The 24,003-nt window shown below is 54.5% G+C and overlaps 1 protein-coding gene across 8 annotated transcripts in view; it reads left to right on the forward strand.

Moving 5' to 3' along the window:
* Positions 1-22,154, forward strand: part of Ralgds (ral guanine nucleotide dissociation stimulator) — a 40,402-nt gene extending 18,248 nt beyond the window's left edge. For 3 of the 8 annotated variants that reach the window (XM_006233752.3, XM_006233751.5, XM_017591589.3), the window contains exons 2-18: positions 9,516-9,626; positions 10,872-11,065; positions 11,523-11,618; positions 12,303-12,496; positions 12,744-13,141; positions 13,843-14,058; positions 14,231-14,334; positions 14,697-14,781; positions 15,945-16,013; positions 16,329-16,415; positions 16,862-16,894; positions 17,163-17,284; positions 17,405-17,500; positions 17,704-17,905; positions 18,015-18,257; positions 19,368-19,482; positions 21,184-22,143. In XM_006233752.3, the coding sequence (XP_006233814.1) occupies positions 9,516-9,626; positions 10,872-11,065; positions 11,523-11,618; positions 12,303-12,496; positions 12,744-13,141; positions 13,843-14,058; positions 14,231-14,334; positions 14,697-14,781; positions 15,945-16,013; positions 16,329-16,415; positions 16,862-16,894; positions 17,163-17,284; positions 17,405-17,500; positions 17,704-17,905; positions 18,015-18,257; positions 19,368-19,482; positions 21,184-21,359 (2,541 nt within the window). In that variant the 3' untranslated portion in view covers positions 21,360-22,143. Of the gene's footprint in view, positions 1-1,525; positions 1,910-9,515; positions 9,627-10,871; positions 11,066-11,522; positions 11,619-12,302; positions 12,497-12,743; positions 13,142-13,842; positions 14,059-14,230; positions 14,335-14,696; positions 14,782-15,944; positions 16,014-16,328; positions 16,416-16,861; positions 16,895-17,162; positions 17,285-17,404; positions 17,501-17,703; positions 17,906-18,014; positions 18,258-19,367; positions 19,483-21,183 lie in introns of those variants that run through there. The other 5 variants (XM_006233753.3, XM_063283357.1, XM_063283354.1 and 2 more) reach the window with 3 other exon arrangements.
* Positions 22,155-24,003: the final 1,849 nt, after the last annotated feature.

Below are 24,003 nucleotides of genomic sequence, written 5' to 3' on the forward strand. Positions count from 1 at the left end.
CTTTGCCCACTATACTCAAACACTCTGCTTGCTAGTGAGCCACTTGGCTGCCTGGACCATTGCTGTGACCATTATGAGACCTAGCACAGTTCACTGTTCCCCTTATTTCAATATCCTGCTGGGTATCTTAGAGTGCATCACTCTCTGGTACGAGGGGCCTTGCTACCCAGCAGTCAGTTTGTGCATTTCAGGTTCACAAAACCACACACTGGCTGGTATCTCCTCTTTCTGTGTACCTCCCTACCCCCTGTCGGTCTTACAGGCTGGATTTTTGTAGGTTATAGGCTGCTGGTGTGTGGAGGATGTCCTCCTTCCGACTCTTGTCGTTCCCCCGAGTGATGGTTGGATTTAGGTGTGGGTTGCAGGACATTGTCCTTATCCGCTCTCTTAGGGTCAACCTGCTCTTCGTAAAGGACATGCCCCGCAGGTTGGGGTAATCATGAGGGGAAGCTTAGGAGGCCTTGGGGAGGGCTTGCTTTCTGGAAGTATCTAGAAAGTCACAGCTGGCGCTGAGGATGCTAAGGGTGTAAGCCCTGTGGGGTCTCGGGCAGCACGCAGGGACATAGGACACTTACATTGGTGAAAGGGGGTCAGAGTAAAAAGGCTTGAACTGTTGGACTGTGGGAGGGAGTTTCTTTGTTTCTCCCTCTGTGCATCTGTCCACACATGTGTGTGTTTCTGTACCTGTGCATGAGATATCCACGAACAGACTTTCCAGCTGGGTCCTTGGCCCAGGAATAGGGCTGAGGAAAACCTACAGAATGTGTGGAAGCCACTGCCTTCCTGTGATATCCCCTCCACCCCCAAACACACACACACCTGGACTTTCCCCAGCAGCAACCTTAGGGGATGGGATCTCTGCCCCAAGCCAGATCTGCCTATTTTTTTCTTAAATCATATTTATCAGTGGAGCCTGCTCTTAAAAATATTTTCTGACAGTTAAACATTTCAGAGAAAATTAGGCCCTGGGGCCAGAGAGATGGCTTAGCACTGAAGAGTACTTGCTGTTCTTCAGAGGACCTGGGTTTCGTTTCCAGCACCCATATGGGCGCTGGCAGTTCGTTCCCCTCAGACACCAGGCACATATGCGGTGTACACACTTGCATAGCAAATAACTGTACACATACAGTAAAATGAACAAACCTTTTAAAAGTATACAGCCTCACCTAGAGGTAACTAGCATTGCTTTTGCACAGTAGGTCTGCCTAGTTTGTGCAGAGCTGGGCGCCCCTCTCCCAGTGGAACTTGGACTGGATGCCAATGCCCTCTGGATACTTAGCCCAAATACTCAGGGTCACCCTTCCCCATATGTATATGAGCACATAGCCAGTGACCTCATGACATCCTCCCTCCTAGTCACTCTTGGAGGAAGTCATTTTCATTACCCATACTTTCCAGTTGAAGAAACTGAGGCTACAGAGCTAGGGGGTGTGGTAACTGGAATTCCCAGGAAGTGGATCTGATTTCAGCAAAACAGCATCACGGGCCCGCCCACACAACGCAGACTCCCTAGTGCCAGCGGTATCCACCAGGCCTAACAACTAGAGGAGGCTTACGGCCCTCGGAAACCACGCCCCCATCAGTCAGTCCCCACCCTCAGCTGACATCAGCGAGTCCGGCCCTGGGCGCAGAGCGCAGGCAGCGCGGAGCCGCGCCGGCCGGCCCTGCGCCCACGCCGCCCCGGGTCTCGCGGCCCGCCGGCCACCCGCGCCACCGGGAGTCGTCCATGGTGCAGCGCATGTGGGCCGAGGCGTCCGGGCCCATAGGGGGCGCCGAGCCGTTGTTTCCCGGCTCCCGGCGCAGCCGCAGCGTGTGGGACGCCGTGCGTCTGGAGGTGGGCGTCCCTGACAGCTGTCCAGTGGTGCTGCACAGCTTCACGCAGCTCGACCCCGATCTGCCGCGCCTGGAGGTGGGTGAACCGAGGTCTAACGTCCTTTGCAGCATTGTGTGGGGGTGGGGGATTTCTTCCTTAGAAATCCCCCTGCTGCACCAGTCCCGGGACAGTCAGTTGGGGATCACAGCTGAATTTCCATACCCCGGCGATTTATCCCAGTACCTGCGCCCACCCATCACAGGGGTGACAACGCCAACCAATCCCTGCAATCAATCAGACCTTTAAGCCCATCCATGCTATCACTATTTACAAATTCTGTGGTGCATGAATGCTCCAACCACGAGGGCCTGTCCTTATTTCAGACTCTTGTCAATGGGGCATGTGACACCAGAAAGCCACACAATATAGTGGACCAGGAAATGGTTGTAGTAACACAGTCCTAGACCCCCCAGAGGTGAGTGGAACCTCGGGGCCTTTGAATACCCATCACTGAGTCAGACATAGGCCTAACAACCCAGGAACATGAAGGCTACTCAGAGGAGGCAGTGAAAGAAAGGGGGTGGAAGGTGCTGATCTCCAGTGCGTGGAACCAAGGGTTCAGTCAGTAAGAGGGTGTAAGATGTTCAATCACGGTAACCTTTGATTCATTTCTGCCCGATTAGAAAATGTGCTGATACCAGGACTTTGTAAGAGTTTGGGAGGACTCAGAGAAGGGAGACCATGCCGTTACATGTGGGAGGTGGGAGTAATCAATGTGGGTAGGAGCAGTGCCCTCTTCCTTCCACTAAGTGTGCACCGCCCACCATGCTCCAGAGGTAATGGAACCCTAAGGCAGCCCTCTATCCTGCTCTGCCTAGAGAGGGTCTGGACAAAGCATGCTTGGGAGCTTTTGCTCATGGAGCCCCAGGCCTGGGAGGCCTCCTGTGCTTGGCAGGTGTCCCAAGCCAGGCTCCTCATTCACCCAATGGTCTCATCTTCATTGCGGCTGGGGAGGGACTCCGGGGAGCTTGGTAGTGGGCGGCCCGCCACCAGCCCTGCACTCATCTGGCTTTCATTATGTCTGGCAGAGTCTCCGGCTTTGTGTGCTGGAAGGGCCTGGCCTGATCACTCCTGGAGGGGGTGTCAGGCTTCTCTCTGGCTCTATCTGACCTCATGCCTGACCCTTTGTGGCAGGGCTAACGAAAGGTTCTGTCCCTGCACAGGTAGCTGCTGTCCGTGCCTCCTCTGCCACCCCTCTCTCCAGGCCTCTGTGTTGTCATGCAGCCTGCTCACTGTTTAGAAATCAGAGGGGAAGCTTCTGGCTGGGGCAGGAAAGCCAGGGTCCTGGCAGGAGAGGAGGCCACAGCCGGAAACTGAACACAATGACCATTTAGCATTCGCCTGGGGGAGGGGCAGGGAAATCCCTGTATTTTGCCAATAATTTCCTCCCATCCCCATCCTGAGGCTGATTTCCTGGTAGCAGACCCGGTCTACGGCCTGAAGTCCCCTCACTCTCTGTCTCTGCCTTCTTCTTCCGTCATTTGTCCCCTTAAGCCTGGGGTTGCCAGATGTCCTCACACATCTGGGCACCTGCCTGCCCTCTCAATTCTAAGTCAAGCCACCAATGACCTAGCTTGACCTGCTCCAGCCTGCTTTAGGGAGGTCATAAGGTTCATGCTTCCGCTACAGGCTTACTTCAGCTTCGTCCTGGCAAGGATCTGTGGATCTGGAGCAGGCACCGGTACCATGTTCCCCGGCTCACACAGACCTCCAGTTTAGATGCCAGCGCCATCTGCCAAGAGGCTGGAGGCAGAGAGGTGAAGTCCCTGACCTAGATGAATATATCGTCAGCAAGGGTCGCAGACGGGACTTGAGCACAAACTGTTGTGTTCCCTGGGATCGGGGTTGGGGTGCCTGCTCCATGTACGAGCTGTGAGCAGGACACAGCAGAGATGGCTAGTGAGCGGTAGCAGCCAGCAAAGGCTATGGATAGAGCTTGACCCAGGCACTGCAAAAAAGGCTTTGGCCAAGTGAGATACGGAGAGGTTTATTTAGAGTCCAGGAGAAGGTGAAAGTACCCCAGATTTTGAGCTCTTGGGAACAATGGCTAGCAGCCGCTAGGGCTTGGTAGCAGAGCCTAGGCTAAATAATTTGCATGCATGTTGTCCTTTGGGGGGGTCAGGGCTATTAATAGCCCATTTAACCAATGAAACAACTAATTAGATTGCGCTCAGCAAACTGGTCAACTGCAGAGGGAGGCCAGGCAGGCTTCTTACCCTGGCAACTTGCCTGTGATGCCTGAAGGCTGTGTGGGTTGGACACAGTGAGGCCAGGGATTCTTCCTCTGGGCTGTCTGGTTTCTTGATCATTCTGTGTGCAGCTCTTAGTTTACCCCAGGGTTCTTTTGTTTCCCTAGACACTGAAAACTCAGAGATATAGGTACATAGGGTGTGTGTGTGTGTGTGTGTGTGTGTGTGTGTGTGTGTGTGTGCACGTGTGTGTGTGCATATGTGTGCGCGCGCGCGCGTGTGTGTGTGTGTGCATATGTGTGTGCGCGCGTGTGTGTGTGTGCGCGTGCGTGTGTGTGTGTGCGCGCGCGCGCGCGTGTGTGTGTGTGTGTGTGCATGTGTGTGCATGTGCGTGTGTGTGCATGTGTGTGTGCGTGCATGTGTGTGCATGTGTGTGTGCACGTGTGTGTGCATGTGTGTGTGCGCGCGTGTGTGTGTGTGTGTGTGTGTGCGCGCGTGTGTGTGTGTGTGTGTACACATGATAATCCTCCAGAGGTACTTCCTGGCTGACTCTAAAAGGGCAGCCTTCAGGAACTTCAGAGTCTGTTATGTTCATGAGGAGACTTGCCATCAAAGCTATGCCCCCAGGATCTCCTTCTCCTACGGTTGCTTTCCTCAGAGGCACAGTAGACAAGGATGAGGAGGCCCAGATGGCTGGTACTGGTCCTCTGTCTCCAGTCTGGGACACTGAGAGAGACATGCTGGCCTATTTCCTGGGAGCCTCCGGGCAGCTCTGGAAGCAGGAGGAACCGGATTGCTAGCAGGGACTGACTGTCCAGGAGGTGGTCGGACAGTTTTCAGGATTGTAGGTAGACCTCTCACTGACCCTCAGCTCTGAGGAAGCTTCTGCAGGGGCTTCAGCAGCGCTCTGAAGAGCTCATACTTTGGCACCTACCCTGAGTCGGATTTCTGATGCTCTTACAAATGCTGTGTTCTCAGGCGTGTACCCAAAGGGAGGGAGCCACCTCAGCACAGTGAGAGTGACAGAGATCGACATGAATTGCTTCCTAACGCTGGAGCTAAGGCTCCAAGCAAACTCAGTTCTCCAGAGAAAGGACAACCTGAGGGCTGCTCACTCTAGCAGGGCACAGGGACCAGAACTGCTGGGCTGTGGCTGTTCTGTTGGCACGCTCCCCTCCTTCTGATGCCTTTGCCGGCGGCAGCCGTTGTCCTATGGGTCACACCTGCAGGCAGTCTGTCCTTTTGAACCCAAGAGGCACAGAGCTTGAGCTCTGAGCTCTATGGAAGGCCTCTGTGCTGGAATGCCAGCCTAGCCCCTCTGAGCCCCAGAGTTTCTTCACCTGTAGAACGGACATGTTGCCAGGCGGTGGTGGTGCAACATCTTTAATCCCAGGAAGCAGAGGCAGGCAGATCATGAGTTTGAGACCAGCCTGATCTATAGAATGAGTTCTGGGACAGCCAGGGCTGCGCAGAGAAACCCTGTCTAAAAAACAAAACAAAACAAAAACAAAAACAAAAAAAGGAGTTCTGGAGTGGACCACGTGAGACTAACAGCCGGTAGTGAAGCTAGCCTTGAGGCAGAGCCATTCCCCTGGGCATGTCCTTAAGCTTCTGCTCAGAGGCACGGGTGTGACACCACCGGCCTGGCCACCTTCCACCTGCTTTCTAGCCCAAGGAAGTCATTTCTGTCTTCAGCCTCTCCCCTGCATCTATGTACCTTGGCTGGGCCCTGCCCTGATAGAAGCAGCAGCCAGCTCTGGGTGTGTCCTCACAGGCCAGGGATAAATCCTGGTCCTGACTGCTGTTTCCTAGCTCTACTTGAGCTGGCTTCTGCCTGTCCCTACCTGGGTGTTCCTTCATCTACCAGGCACCATACTGGGCGAGCTACATGCACTAAGTGTACAGAGGACCTGGGACAGGAAGTGCCCGTGTTAACTGGATGGTATGGTGTGAGTCTGACTTCAGCTGGGTCTGTTTTATACCTTGTGAGGACTGGGGCATGCCCCCTTTCAGGCCTGGCCCGATGGTGGCCATTGCAAATGGACAGCAGGGTGGGGGGGTACAAGGCTTTGGATTACTGAAGTGGTGGGTCCCCCCCCCCCATTCGAGCCTAGTTTTCTTTCCTGAAATGCTAACTTGGCCAATAGCAGAACTCAGGCTGACAGGGAGGGTTCCTGGGACCTGAATCTGACTCTGTGGTAGCTCTGCACAGGCCCAAGACACTTCTTTCTGAGGGCTTGGTGCTCCCCTGCTGCCATGGCAACCAGGCACCTTGTACACTCCCTAGCTGAGGCTTCCCCTGATGGCCGAGGGTTGCCATGAGGGCTCAGCATCTAGGCTGTCCACCCAGTGCTGGAGCTGGCATGGAGGGCTCTAATGCTTCATGTTTTCATCTCATCCCTCTGTCAGAGCTTATGGCTTGAGCTTGAGAAGTCTTGGGTTCTCACCTCTCCCTGGACACTGTCTATTTGGCCCCTCCCCTGAACCTTGGTTTCCACCTGTAAAGCAGGAAAGGTGCTCTCCCACCGTGATAAGAGCCTGAGATTGCTCACTGGCATCTGGACCGCCCCCTCTCTGTTCTGGAAGGTCCATTCCAAGCAAGAGCCAGGACTCTGAGTGAGCTGCCATCTGGGTCCAGTAGTCCCGGGTGGTCGGCGGTCCTCTGACAGGTGCAGCGCTCATACATCACCAGTTCTTGTGCTGTACCAGGTGTTGTCTGCCATCCTTGGTCAGCTGCAACCCCTGCTATGTCACCTGCTAGCTGCTGCTGTTCTCTCTCAGCCGAAGGCCAGCTTACTAAGCCAAGCTGGGGAGTGAGACTCCTCCTGAGATACAGTGCATGGGGCTGCTCCTGGGGTCCCTGTGTGTCCAGAGCTGTAGGACGTCTGCAGTACCTGCTGGAGCGCTGGGGTACCCGAGTGACTTGGTGGTCCAGGTAGGTATGGTGAGGTTGGAATCGCCTTGGCTCACCAAGTAGGCTGAGCCTTTGCCCATGGAGAGAGAAGCCGTGATCTCCTGAGCCTCTGCACATGGAGAGAGAAGTTGTGATCTTGTGCTTCAACGTATCTGCTAAGGCTTCCTGTGTCTGACTGGACAGATGACACAGGCCTGGCATCCCATTCTTTTTTTTTTTTTTAATTTATTTATTTATTATATATAAGTACACTGTAGCTGTCTTCAGATACACCAGAAGAGGGCATTGGATCCCATTACAGATGGTTGTGAGCCACCATGTGGTTGCTGGGATTTGAATTCAGGACCTCTGGAGGAGCAGTCGGGTGCTCTTAACCGCTGAGCCATCTCTCCAGCCCCTGGCATCCCATTCTTATTGAGCCCCTTGCTACTTGCTGTCCTGGGCTTGGCCTGCAATGCCCTCGCTTTTAGCTGGTCACATATATCCTATTAGCTTGCCACCTTGAGAACTCTGATCAGGTGACACACCCCATTCTGAGAGCTCTAGGCTATGCTCAAGAGACTGTGGTTGTGGGGGCAGCTTGCTCCCAGGACTCCCGGGGACACTTTCACCCCCAAGTGTGTTAGACACAGCCACCAGCTTCATCCCAGGTCCCTGGGGGCCTTGCACATTTGGGAGGTTGGGGGGTGGGAGGGGATGATCCTCTCTAAGGACACAGCCAACCATGTGGCATTCCTCCCTTGGAGCTCAAAGGCTCCTTGGATGCCTGCCCCAGGCAGGCAGGCAGACAGGCAGACATTTTTGCTGTTTCAGCTGTTTGCCAGGCCAGCTTCCCCCCTCTTCTCCCTGGACTGCTTGAGTATTCCTGGGACACTTCCTACATGGGCTGCCTGCTACAAAAGTAGCCCAAGGTGGCCTTAGGTTACGTGGCCCCTGCCCTTCCAACCTCAGAGGGACCTTGGACTTGGGGGAGAAGCTCTTCTCTGTCGCTTTCTAACCAGACCTGAGCATCTCTGCCTTCTCTGGGTATCTGGTGCAAAGGGGCCTACACTCTGTATGGTGAGGTGGCCTGGTTCATTCCTGCTGTGGTTGTTTGAAGGAAACGGAGTGCATGGGGTTAGCTCCTCAGGCCGGAACAGTTCCCATCTGTGCAACAGGGTGTCAACTCCCCAGAGGAAGGCATGCATGGCGCTCAGCGTCTGTCTGCACCCCCACCCCCATCCAGCTGGCAGAATGGCCCCCCTCAGGTGGGGGAAGGGTGCAGGGATCACATGACACTCCCACAGGGCCCAGGCCAGCTGCTGGGCTATCAGCAGAAGCTCGGGGCTGAGCAAAGCCTTGCCTTGATCCTTGCTCAGGGATGGCGGCTTCTGCTTGCATCCAGCTACTCCTGCAGTGTGCCTGGCTAGGGCAGAGTTCTGTCCTGTGGGCATCAATAAAAACCTGTTGCAAACTAGCCTTGTTCTGGGGTTCGCTGGGCTGAAATCCAGCGTCTCGTGGCAGGAGCTTCATGTGTGACTCTGACTCTGCGGTTGATGCCAGGTATAGCCAGGCTCCTTGGGAAAGGAGGGCTCTTCCAGCCTGAGCCGGTGCAGTGGCTGTTCCAGCACCGTGGTCTCCTTTTTCTCTGCTGAAAGACTTTCTACATGTGGGTCAGAGGTTAGCTGATGACAGTGCCACTGGCCTCTGAAGGGAAGTTCCCTGGGCTGTGGGCCAGGATTGCTTAGGGTCGTGAGCCTTCTTGTTAGCCACTGGCTTCCAGGAATCAGATCCTCTCCATCTTAGTTATAACCCTTCCCCAGATGGCAGGAAGGAGAAGCCTGGGGTTTAGGGGAAGCGAGTGTTTCCTTTCTGCTCTAGGCTCTAGGCAGCCACATGACTCCCTCCTTCCCCAAATAGGCCTTGTGATTTGGGGTTCTGTGGATCCCCAGCACTGTTGCTGTTCCCTACTCACGTGAGCAAGAACAGCCGCTAGCTGGGAACCCCCTTGTTGCTCAACAAGTCTCAGAAGCATGAATGAGCAGAAGGGGAAGGAAGTGGCCTCAGATGTGGTCAGCATCCGCACCTTGCCTAGACCCATTATGCTGACTCGAGCGCTGGGCTGGAAAGAGCTGCCTGATGGTGCTTGGTCAGCCTGGAACCTCAGACTGCACAGAGATGAGAGTGCGGGTGACCCAAGCCCTGGGCTCTGGGGACTAGGTTCTTCTGAGGGTCAGTGCCACCTGTGACCATACTAAGGCCTTAGGATAGAGGATCTGTCATATACACAAGACAGTTTGACTACCTCGGCCTCCACTTACCCTTCTCTGAGATGGGTGAATAACAGTACCTGTTCAGGTATACTGGGGTAGGGCTGTCCAGTACGAGGCAGGAGCAGGTTCCTGAGGTGTTGGCCTTATGATCATGAGGAACCAGGTGGGGAGGAAAGTTCTGGGCTCTCCATTTTCTTTACCCTGGAAGTCCAGGAGCCCCGTCTGTGCCATCTCCCTGCAGCAGACCCCTGATGTCCTGGCCTGACTCCTGGACCTTGTCTTTCCAGAGCTCTACGCAGGAGATTGGGGAGGAGCTGATCAACGGGGTCATCTACTCCATCTCCCTGCGCAAGGTTCAGCTACACCCAGGAGCCACCAAGGGCCAGCGCTGGCTAGGGGTAAGTATGGAGCGGACACCAGGAGGGTGGCCCTGGCAACTCCTTTTCAGGGTTTTCTGTTTGAGGGTCTCAGTCCCTCTGACAACTCTGGGCTCCCTCCCTCCCTTCCCCAGCCCATGCTCAAAGGTTCTGTGAACATACCTACCTACAGGGGAGAGGAGACACCATTGACTTTGCTTCTCATTTCCCATAAGGCAGTGCATATTCAAATATTTTGCTGGGTTTAATGCCTGTCCTCACATGTCACTCTTCCCCTCTTTCCTCCTAGTCCAAAATCCTCTCACATAGTAAGGCTACCCTTTACCCCCAGTGAATGGAAGTTTAGGTTTTGTAAACTTCCTCCTGTCTTAGGGTTACTGTTGCTCTAAAGAAACACCATGGCCAAAAGTAGGCTGGGGAGAAAAGGTTTCATGGGTTCATATTTCTACATCACAGTCCATCACTGAAGGAAGTCGGGACAGGAGCTCATAGAGAGCTGGAACCTGGAGGCAGGGCCTCACGTAAGAGCCATGAAGGGTGCTGCTTGCTGGCTTGCTCAGCCTGCTGTCTTATAGAACCCAGGGCCACCAGCCCAGGGATGGCCCTACCCACAATGATTGGGCCCTCCCATATCAATCACTAACTAAGAAATGCCTCCCTGCCTTGTACACAGCAGTCTAATGGCGGCATAAGTCTCTCCGTTGGGGTTCCCTTCTCTCAGATGACTCTAGTTTTGTCAGATACATCAAGTTGACAAAATTCTTCAACATAGAGTGCTCTGCACCTTTCTGACTCAGAAGTCTTTGGACCCCTTGAGCTAAGAAGCTGAGCCTAACCCAGCCACATGATATTCCAGAAGACAGCCCTGTCACCACAGCTGCCATGCATCACTGCTGTTACTCCCAGCGTGATTCTTCCCTGGGGCACTGAACCCATCCAGGAAATGTTCTGGGTCTTGATAGGATAGACCAACCCCATGACCCTGGAGTAAGCCAGTCTTTCCACCTCTAGGATAGGCTGGAACATCCCACCCTCCCTCCCCAAGCGTGTGTTAGAGAATGTTGTCACCTAAGAAACTACCCTGAAGGGTTCAATACTTCAAATTCTGCTTGAAAATACAAGGCTTTTTAAAATCAGAGACCTTCTTGTCCCGGCTTTGGCCACATTCTACGGAGGGTTTACAGGAAACGATCCGAGCTCCAGCCTCCAGAGCTTCCCTGAGAATATGACCCTGCCACTGACCGTGCCTTTCTCTTGCTCCCCCAGTGCGAGAATGAGTCAGCTCTGAACCTCTACGAGACTTGCAAGGTGCGCACGGTGAAGGCCGGTACTCTGGAGAAGCTGGTGGAACACCTGGTGCCTGCCTTCCAGGGCAGTGACCTTTCCTACGTCACCGTATTCCTGTGCACCTACAGAGCCTTCACAACCACTCAGCAGGTGCTAGACCTGCTGTTCAAAAGGTGAGCACCCCCTCCAGACCCAGGGACACCCTTCCTCCTGGCTACATCTTGGGGATGCCTTGTGTCTCTCTGAGCCCCAGTTTGATGGTAAGCATCCTCATAGCTAGATGGGCTCTGCCAGGACGGCCCCAGCCTGGGCTGTCAAGGCCTATGGGGTTTATATGACTTTCCCTTCCTCTGTGGAGAAGCTTTCTCTCCTCAGCCTCAGGCTAAGTGGGTTCCCTACCTAGAAAGGAAGGAGGCCTCAACCTAGATATACACAGAGCAAGGATGGCCCTGTGGTAGTCAACTGAGAGGCCCCAGGTCTGCTGAAATGCCTGAGCTTCTAAAACATCTGCTGTGCTTAGCCATGCTGCCAGGCACTTAACTCTGTGACAAGAGCAAAGAGTCAGTCCCTGCCTCCCTGGGCTCCATTCCCATCAGGGAGTTGACCAGTAACACTAGACATCGTAAGCAGGTACGGTAGATGTGACGCCCTCACGGCCTCCTCTAGATATGGCTGCATCCTTCCCTACTCCAGTGAGGACGGCGGACCACAGGACCAACTCAAAAAGTAAGTAGGCTTTTAGTCCAGAGGGGAGGTTTGGGGAACAAGGGCTGAGCAAACTATAGGCCCCACACATCTGGTTCCTGCTGCTGGGCTGAGGTCTAAGGCTCTTCCTGTATCCGAAGGAAGATAGAATTCAGGGTGATACTGCACTTTCAAGGAGCTGAGTAGAGGGGTGTGTGTGTGTGTGTGTGTGTGTGTGTGTGTGTGTGTGTGTGTGTGTGTGTGTGTGTAAGAGAGAGAGAGACAGACAGGCAGGCAGACAGACAGAGAGAGAGAGAGAGAGAGAGAGAGAGAGAGAGAAGCAGTCACTGTGAAAATCCTTCCCTTGTATAGCCTATCTCAATAGACATGCAGCCTCACTCCTTAGGAATGGGCGCTTAGCTGGTCCCCGTGTCCCTCAGAAAAATGCAACCCACACCCAGCTCAAAAAGAATAGGTGCTGAGGTAACCCTCGCCGCTGGGTGAATGGCAGACTAGAGGACAGACCCTTGAGGCATCTGTGTTCCATCAGGAGTGGGGACGGTTCCCTAAAGAACCAGGAGAGCCCCCCATTCCATTGATGAGCCTTCGCTCTCTCCTGTAGGATCCTCTGTAGCCTCTGTCTAGTTACGTGGGTGGGGGCACATCAGGGTGCTGTGGGAGGATGGGAGGAGAAACCATGCCTCTGACTCTGTTGCCTGTCCCCAGTGCCATCTCTTCCATCCTGGGCACCTGGCTGGACCAATACTCCGAGGACTTCTGTCAACCCCCGGACTTTCCCTGCCTCAAGCAGCTGGTGGCTTATGTGCAGCTCAACATGCCTGGCTCAGACCTGGAGCGCCGTGCTCACCTTCTCCTGGCCCAGCTGGAGGACCTGGAGCCCAGTGAGGTTGAGCCTGAGGGTGAGGAGCCAGGGGTAGCTACACAGAACCTGCTAGGAGGGGTCAGTAATTGTTTCTACCACAGAGAGGCTCCAACCACTGGGCCAGGAGCAAGAGCCAGCCTGGGACCCACCCAGTGGGTAGTATACCATAGTCTGGGGTAGCCTCTTGTTGTGGGAACAGGGCTTTGTTCTCTGGCAGTTGGTGATTCTCTGTCTTGAAAATGCTCTGGACAAGGCTGCCATAGTGGACATCTTCTCTCCTGCAGCCCTGTCCCCAGCTCCAGTGCTGTCTCTGAAACCAGCTTCACAGCTAGAACCAGCTCCCGCCCTGCTTCTGACGCCCAGCCGAGCTGTGGCATCCACTCCAGTCCGAGAGCCAGCCCCGGTGCCAGTACTGGCATCCAGCCCGGTGGTGGCGCCAGCCTCTGAGCTAGAACCAGCTCTGGAGCCGCCCCTAGACCCTGAGCCAACCCTCGCACCTGCTCCAGAGCTGGACCCCACTGTCTCACAGAGCCTCCACCTCGAGCCCGCTCCCGTGCCCGCTCCTGCATTAGAGCCTTCCTGGCCTCTGCCTGAAACCACGGAGAACGGACTGTGTGCAAAGCCTCACCTACTGCTGTTCCCTCCAGACTTGGTGGCTGAACAGTTTACGCTGATGGACGCAGTGAGTGGCTCACGGGGGCGGGGCGGGGCAGGCCTCCTTTTGTCCTCTGCTGTCTAGACCTGTTTTCTGGTTCAGAGCCTCTGTCCCAGGGCAAGTCCTAGCTCCACTCTTAACAAACATGTGATTAGGGCATTCTACTTAACCCAAAGCATTGATTTCCCACCCCCATGGTGGTCATGAAGAGTGTGTGTGTGTGTGTGTGTGTGTGTGTGTGTGCGCGCGTGTGTGCATGAGTGCGTGTGTGTGTGTGTGTGTGTGTGTGTGTGTACACGTGTGTGGGGGTGCGTGTGTGCATGAGTGCGTGTGTGTGTGGGGGTGCGTGCGTGACTGCGTGTTGCATGCTGGCCTCTTAGGGATGGAGGAGTGCTTGCTGAGGTGTGCCTGGGCCACCCTCCTCCATTCCACCCCTAACCTCAGCATTGTGAAGTGCTTGCCGTGCACGGGAGACCGGGACACAGGGCAGGCTGTGACGTGCCCACTGGGGAGGGGCAGCAGATGCTCTCTGAGATGAGAGGCAGGAGCCACTGCTGTGTGTATGTTTCTTCTCCCCTTCATTTTTCCTACTTTGCCTTGCATTGGGTGCCCTCAGAAGTCAGGTGGAGGGGCGAGAGTCGCACAGGCTCAGACGCATCCTCACTCTTAAGTGCTGCAGCCTTTGCCTTGGGCTGTGCAGGGCCCAGTGACACTGATCCCCTCCCTAGGAGCTATTCAAGAAAGTTGTGCCCTACCACTGCCTGGGCTCCATCTGGTCCCAGCGGGACAAGAAGGGCAAGGAGCACCTCGCGCCCACCATCCGTGCCACTGTCGCCCAGTTCAACAACGTGGCCAACTGTGTCATCACCACCTGCCTTGGGGACCAGAGTATGAAAGCTTCGGACAGGGCCCGGGTGGTGGAACACTGGATCGAGGTGGCCAGGGTAGGCTATAGGGGGGTCCTGGGGACCTCAGGGCCACACAGCTGGCATGCACTCTCCTGGAACTGTACACTTGGGTGCTGTGTGAGCGTGTGTCCCTGGCATGCCCTCTGGGAGCTTCCTGCCATTAAGGAAGTTCGTCCATGGGCTCCACTCACAGACTCCTTGTCCCCAGGAGTGCAGGGTGCTCAAGAATTTCTCCTCCCTCTACGCCATCCTCTCTGCCCTACAGAGCAATGCCATCCACCGCCTAAAGAAGACATGGGAAGAGGTCTCCAGGTAGGCCTCCCCGTCCCCAACCCCTACTGTACCCCAAGCTGTCTCTGCCTTCAGTGAGGCCCAGCAGCAAAGATGGAGGGATGGGCCCACTGGTAGGCACAGCTCAGTGTGCACACCCTGATTAGAGCCAGGCAAGTGTCTCGTGCTTGCACACAGCCACAGAGCTGTCCAGCTAAAAGCAAAACACAGTTTTGCATACTCAGGTGGTCTTCAGTGGAACCACGTTTAGGATTCTTCTCCAGCAGCTCAGAATCTTTGCTGTACGGGAAAACGGGCTCCCCACCGTTTTGCCCTGGTACGCACCATGCTTGCCCTGGTGCACGCTCTTCCCAACCATTGCCTTCACTCTGTGCCTCCTCCAGGGGCAGCTTTCGAGTGTTCCAGAAACTGTCAGAAATCTTCTCTGATGAGAACAACTACTCCTTGAGCAGAGAGCTGCTCATCAAGGTGAGGTGGCAGCCACAGTGTCGGGGAAGGGGAGCAGGCAGGAAATGGCAGGGTTTCAGTTCCTCACTGCAAGCTTTTGGCTGACTTCCAGTCCTGTCAGGACTGGACAGGAGGGGAGGATGGCTTTGTTCCTTGGACAGGTGGCAGGCATTTGGTGGAACGGTAGGCCTCTGGTAATCTGATGTAGTGGGGACAGCCAGCCAGGCTGCTGCGGGAAGATGAAGCAGCCGGATTAGCAGGTCTGCAGCTTCCTGCTGGGCCTTAGCCACTGGCAGACCAATGGCCGATGGAAGAGGGGGCAACTTCCCTGAGCCAGCCCGTTCTGTCTCTGTGGTGCCAGGCTTGTCCCAGGGGAGAGGCTACCTGGGACGGGGGTCATCCTCCATTCCAAACATCTAGTCCCAAGGTGCAGCTATGCTTGCATAGGTGGCTCTCCCTCTGGCCTGAGGCAGCAACTGCTGGCCAGCATGAGGAACGGTGGTGGACTTGCTGTGTCCCTTGAGGCCACAGGTGCCCAGGCAGCTCAGACATATCAGGGACTAATGAAGTCACTTTTCTCTCTCACCCTAGAAGCTTCCACATAAAAACAAAAGCAGTATTATCAGTGGGTCCTGCTTTTGCTGTACAGGTCAGGCTGAGGTGGCCCTGCAGGGCCCAGGGTCCTTAGAGAACAAAGCACCTGTTAATGGACCTGGGCAGCCGGGAAGGGAGTGGAGCAAGGAGCTAGAGACACCTTATCCATCTCCTGTTATGATAGAGCTCAGTTAGAGACCATCCTGCCAGTCAGTAGGCTGCACTCCTTTGGGTCCTCGTGGGATTCCATGCAAGATGCTGCCAATGGAGGGTTCTGAGCCCACAGGAGCCCAATGAGGTCTGAGGGAAATGAGGGGTGTGCAGGAGGTCACCAGGCTGCAGGAAGCCAGTCAAAATGGCACTAGGGACCAGGAATTGAGCCCTTCTGTCCCCAAGAACTTCGAAGGTGAGGTGCACCAAGGCCAGACCCAGGTCTCCCTCCCCTACCCCATGTGTGTTAGAATAGGACACTGATTTAGAAATACCAGTGTGGCAGCCAGACACATTGGCCCAGCCAGGCCCAGGATTGGAGCACAGGTTGGCTCAGGAGAGGAAGAAATTCTCATTGACTTCGCATTCGACTCTGGCAGGAAGGAACCTCCAAGTTTGCCACGCTGGAGATGAACCCTAGGAGAACCCAGAGGCGGCAGAAGGAGACAGTGAGTGACCTGTTGGTTGGGAGAGGAAGGGGTTCCCTTGGCCCTTAGCTCCCATGGCAAGGTGACCAGCTATGTCTTTGGGGACAAGAACCAGTTGCTCTATCAGAGATGGGGCTTGGCAGAGCTCTTTGGGGAGGGTATGAATGAGCAGGGGTCATAGATGTTGCTAGCCTGGGATGGGGGCAGCAGGGAACCCTGGGAAGGAAGCAGCAAAGGTTCTTGGGCTGCTCTACATGGAAAGCCCTGGTGGGGCTGGGGTCAGGTGAGTAGTGGAGAGGGCCCTGAGGCTTGCTTCTTTCCCACCTGATGCCCCAGGGTGTCATCCAGGGCACTGTCCCCTACCTGGGCACATTCCTCACTGACCTGGTGATGCTGGACACAGCCATGAAGGACTATCTATATGTGAGTGAACCCGGGACCAAGGTGGGATCTGAGGGGCAGGGCCTGAGGCCTGGGAGAACAGAGCCCCCTACTGACCCCTGAGCCCTGGTTCTCTTGAGAGCTTGAAAGCTGCCCCTTTGGGGACTTTACAGAGTTCTGAGAGCAGAACTGAGGAGAGGGTTGGCCAGAGTAGTCGTGCATGACCCTCAGATGATGGCTCTGGGCAAGCGAGTGAAGCTTGGCACTCCAAGGTCAGACAGCATGTGGGCCAAGCAGGGGCTTCTAACAGAGTGGGTTGGACAGAAATGTCTACCCTCCGCCCTCAGGTTTCCCCTGTGCTAGTGCCTAGAACCAGGTGTGGATGCTTCCTGCCCCCTAGTGGGTGTCTGTGGTAGTGCAGAAGGTAGGCAGGACTAGAGTGGTGGAAGGTGCTGTTTTCTTACGGACATTGGCTGTCTGTCTTCTAGGGGAGACTGATCAACTTTGAAAAGAGGAGGAAGGTGAGGAGCTGCCGCCCTCAGGGGATGGGGATGGGGACATGGACTGGGCAAGGCACATGTTGATTTATGGTGATATTTGGGACACTCTTCAGAGGCTATTCCATAGGAAGGGAGCTGGGGTGATAACATCCAGGATAGCCTCCTGTGTGCAAGTCCAGACACTGGCTATTTGGACTGTGAAAACAGGGAGGGGCCTGAGTGGGTGTAAGTGGGGAAGTAGATAAAGACCCACATAGGCCCATCACCACGCTGTTGTCTGTTGATCCAGGAGTTCGAAGTCATCGCCCAGATCAAGTTGCTCCAGTCGGCCTGCAACAACTACAGCATTGTTCCCGAGGAGCACTTTGGAGCCTGGTTCCGAGCCATGGGACGGCTCAGCGAGGCTGAGAGGTGAGGGCACTGGCTGGTGGGGGGTGTCATGGTGTCTTCACTGGTGCCTGCTGATAGCTGCTAGCCCCGATGGGAGCCCCAGCTTGGCCCCTGGTAGCCTCACAGCCACCTCTACCTTAGCTACAACCTGTCGTGTGAGCTGGAGCCCCCGTCTGAGTCAGCCAGCAACACCCTGAGGAGCAAGAAAAGCACAGCTATCGTCAAGCGCTGGAGCGAGTATGTGTTGGGCCCTACCCTAGCACCCACCAGCCAGCCATGGAGGGAGCTGAATCAGCAGTCTGGGCCTTGGTTTTCACCTCTGTGAGATGGGGTGATCCCTCAGATATCCAGGGAAGGCAGGACTGGTGGGCTGGAACTGAGAGCAGTGAGGGTCGGCATCCCTGGGAAGACCCCTAGAGTAAGCCAGCTTCTTCCTGCAGCCGCCAGGCTCCCAGCACGGAGCTCAGCACCAGTAGCAGTGCACACTCCAAGTCATGTGACCAGCTCCGGTGCAGCCCCTACCTCAGCAGCGGGGACATCACGGACGCACTCAGTGTGCACTCAGCTGGTTCATCCAGCTCTGACGTGGAGGAGATCAACATGAGCTTTGTTCCAGAGTCTCCTGATGGCCAGGAAAAGAAGGTGACCACCCATGCTCCCTCCTCCTCCGGCCCCTCCTCCCCAAAGCTGGCTGCTGGCCTTCGGGGCCCTTCATGATTCAGGCTGCTGTTGACACTGCTGTCGCCCACAGTTCTGGGAGTCAGCCTCCCAGTCGTCCCCAGAGACCTCTGGCATCAGCTCGGCCTCCAGCAGCACCTCCTCTTCGTCAGCCTCTACCACACCGGTGTCTACCACACGCACCCACAAGCGCTCTGTCTCAGGGGTCTGCAGCTACAGCTCCTCACTGCCACTCTACAACCAGCAGGTGGGCGACTGCTGCATCATCAGGGTCAGCCTGGATGTGGACAACGGCAACATGTACAAGAGCATCCTGGTGAGTGGTAGCCGGTGTCCGTATGGGGCCCGGCTTGGCTGGGCAGCTGACATGCACAGATACCCAGGCCCCCAGGGAACTGTGGCCCACAGCCCATCAGGGCCGAGGCAGTGGCAGGGAGTAAGAGTCAGTCAGTCAGGACCCCACTGACCTGTAAGGCCCTTGACTTTCTGTTGGAGGCTGAAACAGAGGCTGGTGGTGACTTGGTGTGCCGTGGGCATAGGCAGCTGACCAAGGCAGAGGCCGACTGCTTAGGAGGCCGTTGCAGGGCTGGAGAGATGGCTCAGCGGTTAAGAGCACCGACTGCTCTTGCAGAGGTCCTGAGTTCAATTCCCAGCAACCACATGGTGGCTCACAACCATCTGTAAAGAGATCCGATGCCCTCTTCTGGTGTGTCTGAAGACAGCTACAGTGTACTTATATATAATAAATGAATACATTTAAAAAAAAAAAAAAAAAAAAGGAGGGGTTGGGGATTTAGCTCAGTGGTAAAGGCCCTGGGTTCGGTCCCCAGCTCCGAAAAAAAGAAAAAAGAAAAAAAAAAAAAAAAAAAAAAAAAAAAAAAGGAGGCCGTTGCAGTCCAGGCTCAGGAACGCAGGGGCCAAAGCAGGCTGATGGCCATGGGCAGAGTCACAGGCGTCAAGGTGTGGATGTTGTTTGAACGTGGAACCAGTGGGATCCACTAAGATTATGGATGGGCACACAGGGAGAACCTTTCCCACCTGCCAGGGCTTGGACTGCAGACGGCTGCTGCACCGGGTCAGGTGCCCTACGTACTCCACCCCAATGGAGCCTTGGCCCCCCTGTGCCAGGAGCTGGGAGGGTGCTAAGTCTCATTCACCTGGGAGAGGCCATGACCGAGCCCCATGAGCTAGCCTGTGCTACCACCATCACAGCCTCAGGGCAGGGCAAGACATAGGAGGCGGTGAGCATTGGTGAGCATTGGTTGCTTCCTCCTTACCATGGAGTGGAAACTATTGCTTCTCCTGGATCAACAGATCCTCTCGTTTTCAGGGGCACACAGCTCCCCGAGGCTGTGTGGGAGTTGGTGGCAGGCTGTTTTAGGCCACTGTACCCTGTCCTGATAGCCTGCTCCCCATTCTTATTCAGGTGACCAGCCAGGATAAGGCTCCGACTGTCATCCGGAAAGCCATGGACAAACACAACCTAGATGAGGACGAGCCCGAGGACTATGAGCTGCTGCAGATCATCTCAGAGGACCACAGTAAGTCCGTCAAACTGCAGGCCAGTGCCCGAGGGGTGGGCCAGCACCAGCCCCTGCCCCAGCTCCAAGGCCAGGACCCTAGAACTCACAGTAGCAGCCAAGTGTGGCCACGGTGCTCACCACAAACTATTGGCAGCCCTTGGCACCCAGGGTCTCCTCCCTGCCCCAGCATCTGCTGCTGGGCCTCCCCACAGGAGGCAAGAGTTGAGAGAGGCTCATGCATGGGTCTGCCTGAGGGGACATTGTCAATAAGAAAGCAGGCACTTCAGGAATAATATTCACGTGTTAAAATCCAAACACGAGAGACTGGAGAGATAGCTTAGCGGTTAAGAGCACTGGCTGCTCTTTCAGGGAACCCAGGTTCAATTCCCAGCACCCACATCACAGCTCATCACTGTCTAGCTTCAGTTTGTAGAGATCTGTCATCTTCGCAGTCATACATGCAGGCAAAACACTGACGCACATAAAATAAAAATAAGTAAGTCTTTTATAAAAAAAATCCACACAGGCAGTCTGGAGAGATGGCTCAGTGGTTAAGAGCACTGACTGCTCTTCTAGAGGTCCTGAGTTCAAATCCCAGCAACCACACGGTGGCTCACAATCATCAGATCTGATGCCCTCTTCTGGTGTGTCTGAAGATAGTGACAGTGTACTTATATGTAATAAATAAATCTTTTTTTAAAAAAAATCCACACATAAGATGCAAAAAGCACACAGACAAGTCAGTCTTCTAGACAGGAGAAAGATAAGAGTCAAAAATAAGCCTGGGCTGAGGTGTTGGCTCGGTGGTTAGAGCATAAACTGTGTGCTGGAGAGATGGTTCAGCAGTTAGAACTTGCTGCTCTTCCAGAGGACCTGAGTTCAGTTCCTAAGCACCCACATGGTGACTTGCAACCACTTATAATGCCATCAGTGTGTAATGTTCTTGCAGAAGATCCCAGCACACACCAGCTGGCTGACAACCTCCTGTGGACCTCCATAGAGGCATGTCCGTAATTAAAAAGATAAATCAAAGAACCAGGCCATTCTCAAGGATCTTGGAGAATTTCAGGGGCTCTGTGCCTATGCCCAGCAGGTTAATGCTAGAGAGAGACATCACCACAGAGGCCACCCACGCATGTTGTCGCTGCAGACACTGCTGATGTAAGCTGAACACCCCCACTATTTGCCCATCTGCAGTAACTCCCAGGACATCTAGATGTTATAGTGTAAACCTTCTCTCAGCTTCTTACACTGTTTCAGTTATATGCTCAGGGTGAGGAGACCACCCACCCCGCCACCTTCCAGAAAGCAGGCCTTAGAGGCTAAGGAGCTAGTCAGACACAGGGTCGGCAGGAGCAGCAAGTCCAGCTTGGCAAGGATGGACAGATTCTATGCCAGAGGTGACTAGTGGGAATGGAACCCAGAGGAAGGTTCTGCCCTCTGCTGGCCCTTGAAGCCTTTCTGAGTAGCAGTGGAGCACCAAGGAAGGCAGTGTGGATTCCAGGAAGCCTGCTCTGGCTGGAAGTCCCAGTCAGCAGCGACAGCCACAGGGTGGTGTGGGGAGACTTCCTTAGGCTGTCATCAGTCTCTAATGGAGTCACAGGAGAGGTCCTTGTTGGAGCTGGATTGGAGGACCCTCAGGACTTGCTGGGAGGAGGCTCTCCAGTGGTGGGGGCATCCCAGCCACATAAGCACCCCTCCCTGTCCCTTTCCCACCAGAGCTGAAAATTCCAGAGAACGCCAATGTGTTCTATGCCATGAACTCTGCCGCCAACTATGACTTCATCCTAAAGAAGCGGGCCTTCACTAAGGGGGCTAAAGTCAAGCATGGAGCCAGCTCCACTCTCCCTCGAATGAAGCAGAAGGGACTCAGGATTGCCAGAGGCATCTTCTAAGGACGTCTCCCAGGGGCTGGCTGGCTGGCTGGGGACTAAGCACTTACAGACTAGAGTGGCCCAGGCCACACAGGTACCTCTGCCCTCCTGCCAGCCCAGGCTACTCCCAGACTCCACTTTCACCCCGAACCTGTCCTGCTGCCGGGATTGACACCTGCCACTGACAGGCTGACCTGGCCTCCGGGGACCGCTCACCGCCTTAGGTGCCTTCTGCTCTCTGCAACCAGAGGACTAGCTGACTTTGCCAAGGGGTGCTGCCAGCTGGGCATGGAGCCTCGCCTGCCCTGGACAATGTCCACCACACTTTCCTGTCACCTCCCCAAGTGCAGATCACTGCCACCCATGCTCCCAGATGCTCCAGGACACCCACACACCCAGCGGGGCTGCCAACTGCGTTCTCTCCTTGTGCCCATAGGCACTGGCCTGGGACCTTCATGGAGGTCCTAGCCTTTCTTAGGCTGCACCAAAGATTCCACCTTCAGGGCCTACAGAGTGAGGGAGTCTCGCCCACCACGAGCCCAAGCCCTCCCATGGATCAGAGAGAGAAGCCCTCTCATGGACCGCCTGGTTGGCATTGAACCCCATACCACTGAAAGTGCCATTCACCACCGCTGCGTCCCGGGTGTACAAGACTACATGCAATGGGAGGTTTGTGGGGAGGGGGAAGACGACTGGATATTTGTATAAAACGTAAAAAGTTTACTGATTGGGGTGGGGCAATATTTATTTGTTGTAAATAGAAAATGCTAGACTTGAATATTATATTAAAATCCCGTTTCTACTATGGCCTGGTCACTGGCTTTGTTGTTCTTGTTTTGTTTTCTTTTCTTTTCTTTTCTTTTTTTTCGGAGCTGGGGACCGAACCCAGGGCCTTGCGCTTGCTAGGCAAGTGCTCTACCGCTGAGCTAAATCCCCAGTGGCTCCTGAACGGCTGGCGTCAGACAATGGTTTCTATAGAGATGGGAGATTGGGGAGTGAGATGGGGCCGGAGAGATGGCTCTACAGCTAAGACCACACACATATGGGGAGGGGGCAGGGACGTGTGTGGAGGACAGAGCCCAGAGGCAGGCTTCTGTTCTTGGGGAGGACCTGGGTTTGGTTCCCAGCACCCGCATTCGACAGCTCACAACCACCTGTAATCCCAGCTCCAGGGGATCTGACTCTTCAGGCACTGGAACACATGCAGCCAACACTCGTGCACATTAGATAGATAGACAGATAGAAGATAGATGGACGGACGGATGGATGGATGGATGGGTAGATAATAGGAGATAGATAGATAGACAGACAGACGGATGGATGGGTAAATGATAGGAGATAGATAGATAGATAGATAGATAGATAGATAGATAGATAGATAGATGATAGATAGAACGAACTTAATAGAACTTTAAAGGGAAGGGAATGGCAGGTCATAAGCCAGTAAGACACTCAGCAGGTGAAAGCCCTCATTACTAAGCCCGACAACCCAAGTCTGCTTCCTAGGACCAGCATGGTGGTGAACAGTCAGAACATGTGTGCGCGTGTTCTTAAACGAGTTAATACATGTTTATAATTTTTAGAAAGAGGGTCTGGAAGGAGCTCTTGTGCGTTGGTCTTGCAGAGGACAGAATTGGATTCCACATGGCGGCTCACCACCACATGTATCTTCTAGAAAATCTGGTGCCCTGTTCTGGCCTCCAGGTACACACGTGGCACATGAACACATGTAAATAAAACCTCGTCCACATAAAAATAAATCAATCTTTAAAAACAAGCAGGATCTGGGTGCCGGAGACATGTCCTGTATTCATGGGGAAGGGCCCTGGGTTCGATTCCCCGGACCACAGAAGAAAATCTAGGAAGGTTGCTGACATCAACCTTTGGCCTCTGTATGAATGCACCACACCTATTCAAATGCACACACCACATGCACGAAAATGGGGAAAATACACGCCAGAGAGGACTGGAATAGAGAACCATCTGTTCTTTGGAAAGATGAACAAAACTAACAAGCCTTTAGTTAGATCAGCAAAGAAAAGTAGAGGACCTGAGTCGCTCCGATTTGGAAGCAAGAGCATCGTTGTCACCTATGCATCAGTCAAAAGGAGTACTCAGCATCCTCAGACACCAGCCAGAGACTAGGGGTGTGCTCAGCCAGGAGCAGGGCTGGAGACTGTGGACAGGTCTCGAGTGCTTCCCCCATCACCCTACACAAGCATCTGAAACGATGCCGAACAGCAGGTCACAAGGGGCTAGGGAAGGGAGGTGGAAGCTTGCTGTTCAGAGGGTCCAGCGCCTATCTGGGTTTTAGAAGCAGGTAGTGGCATTGATGACATGTGGGATGATGTCACGGTGAGGCAGGTACAAGATAGAATGAGGCCTGTCGTTGGACGAGAAGAAAAGATGGGCGGGAGAAAGTTTTAAGGAAGAGGAGAAAGGAACGGAAGAGAGGAGGAGACTAGGAGAAGCCGCCAAGAGAGAATATGGAGGCTGGCGTTAAGAATCCACCCTGTACCTGTACAGGTTGTTATGAATGTTCTTAAGGGATGGATGTGTGCAGGGCTTTGTGTGTCTAGGTGGGCAATTATATCTTATCAATTGGATCAGAGGTTATTGTGTTGTGTGTTCTTTCATGTAGCAATTTAAGTGTAAGGAGTGTGTG

Source organism: Rattus norvegicus, chromosome 3 (assembly GCF_036323735.1).
Source record: "Rattus norvegicus strain BN/NHsdMcwi chromosome 3, GRCr8, whole genome shotgun sequence".
In the NCBI taxonomy this organism is placed as follows: domain Eukaryota; kingdom Metazoa; phylum Chordata; class Mammalia; order Rodentia; family Muridae; genus Rattus; species Rattus norvegicus.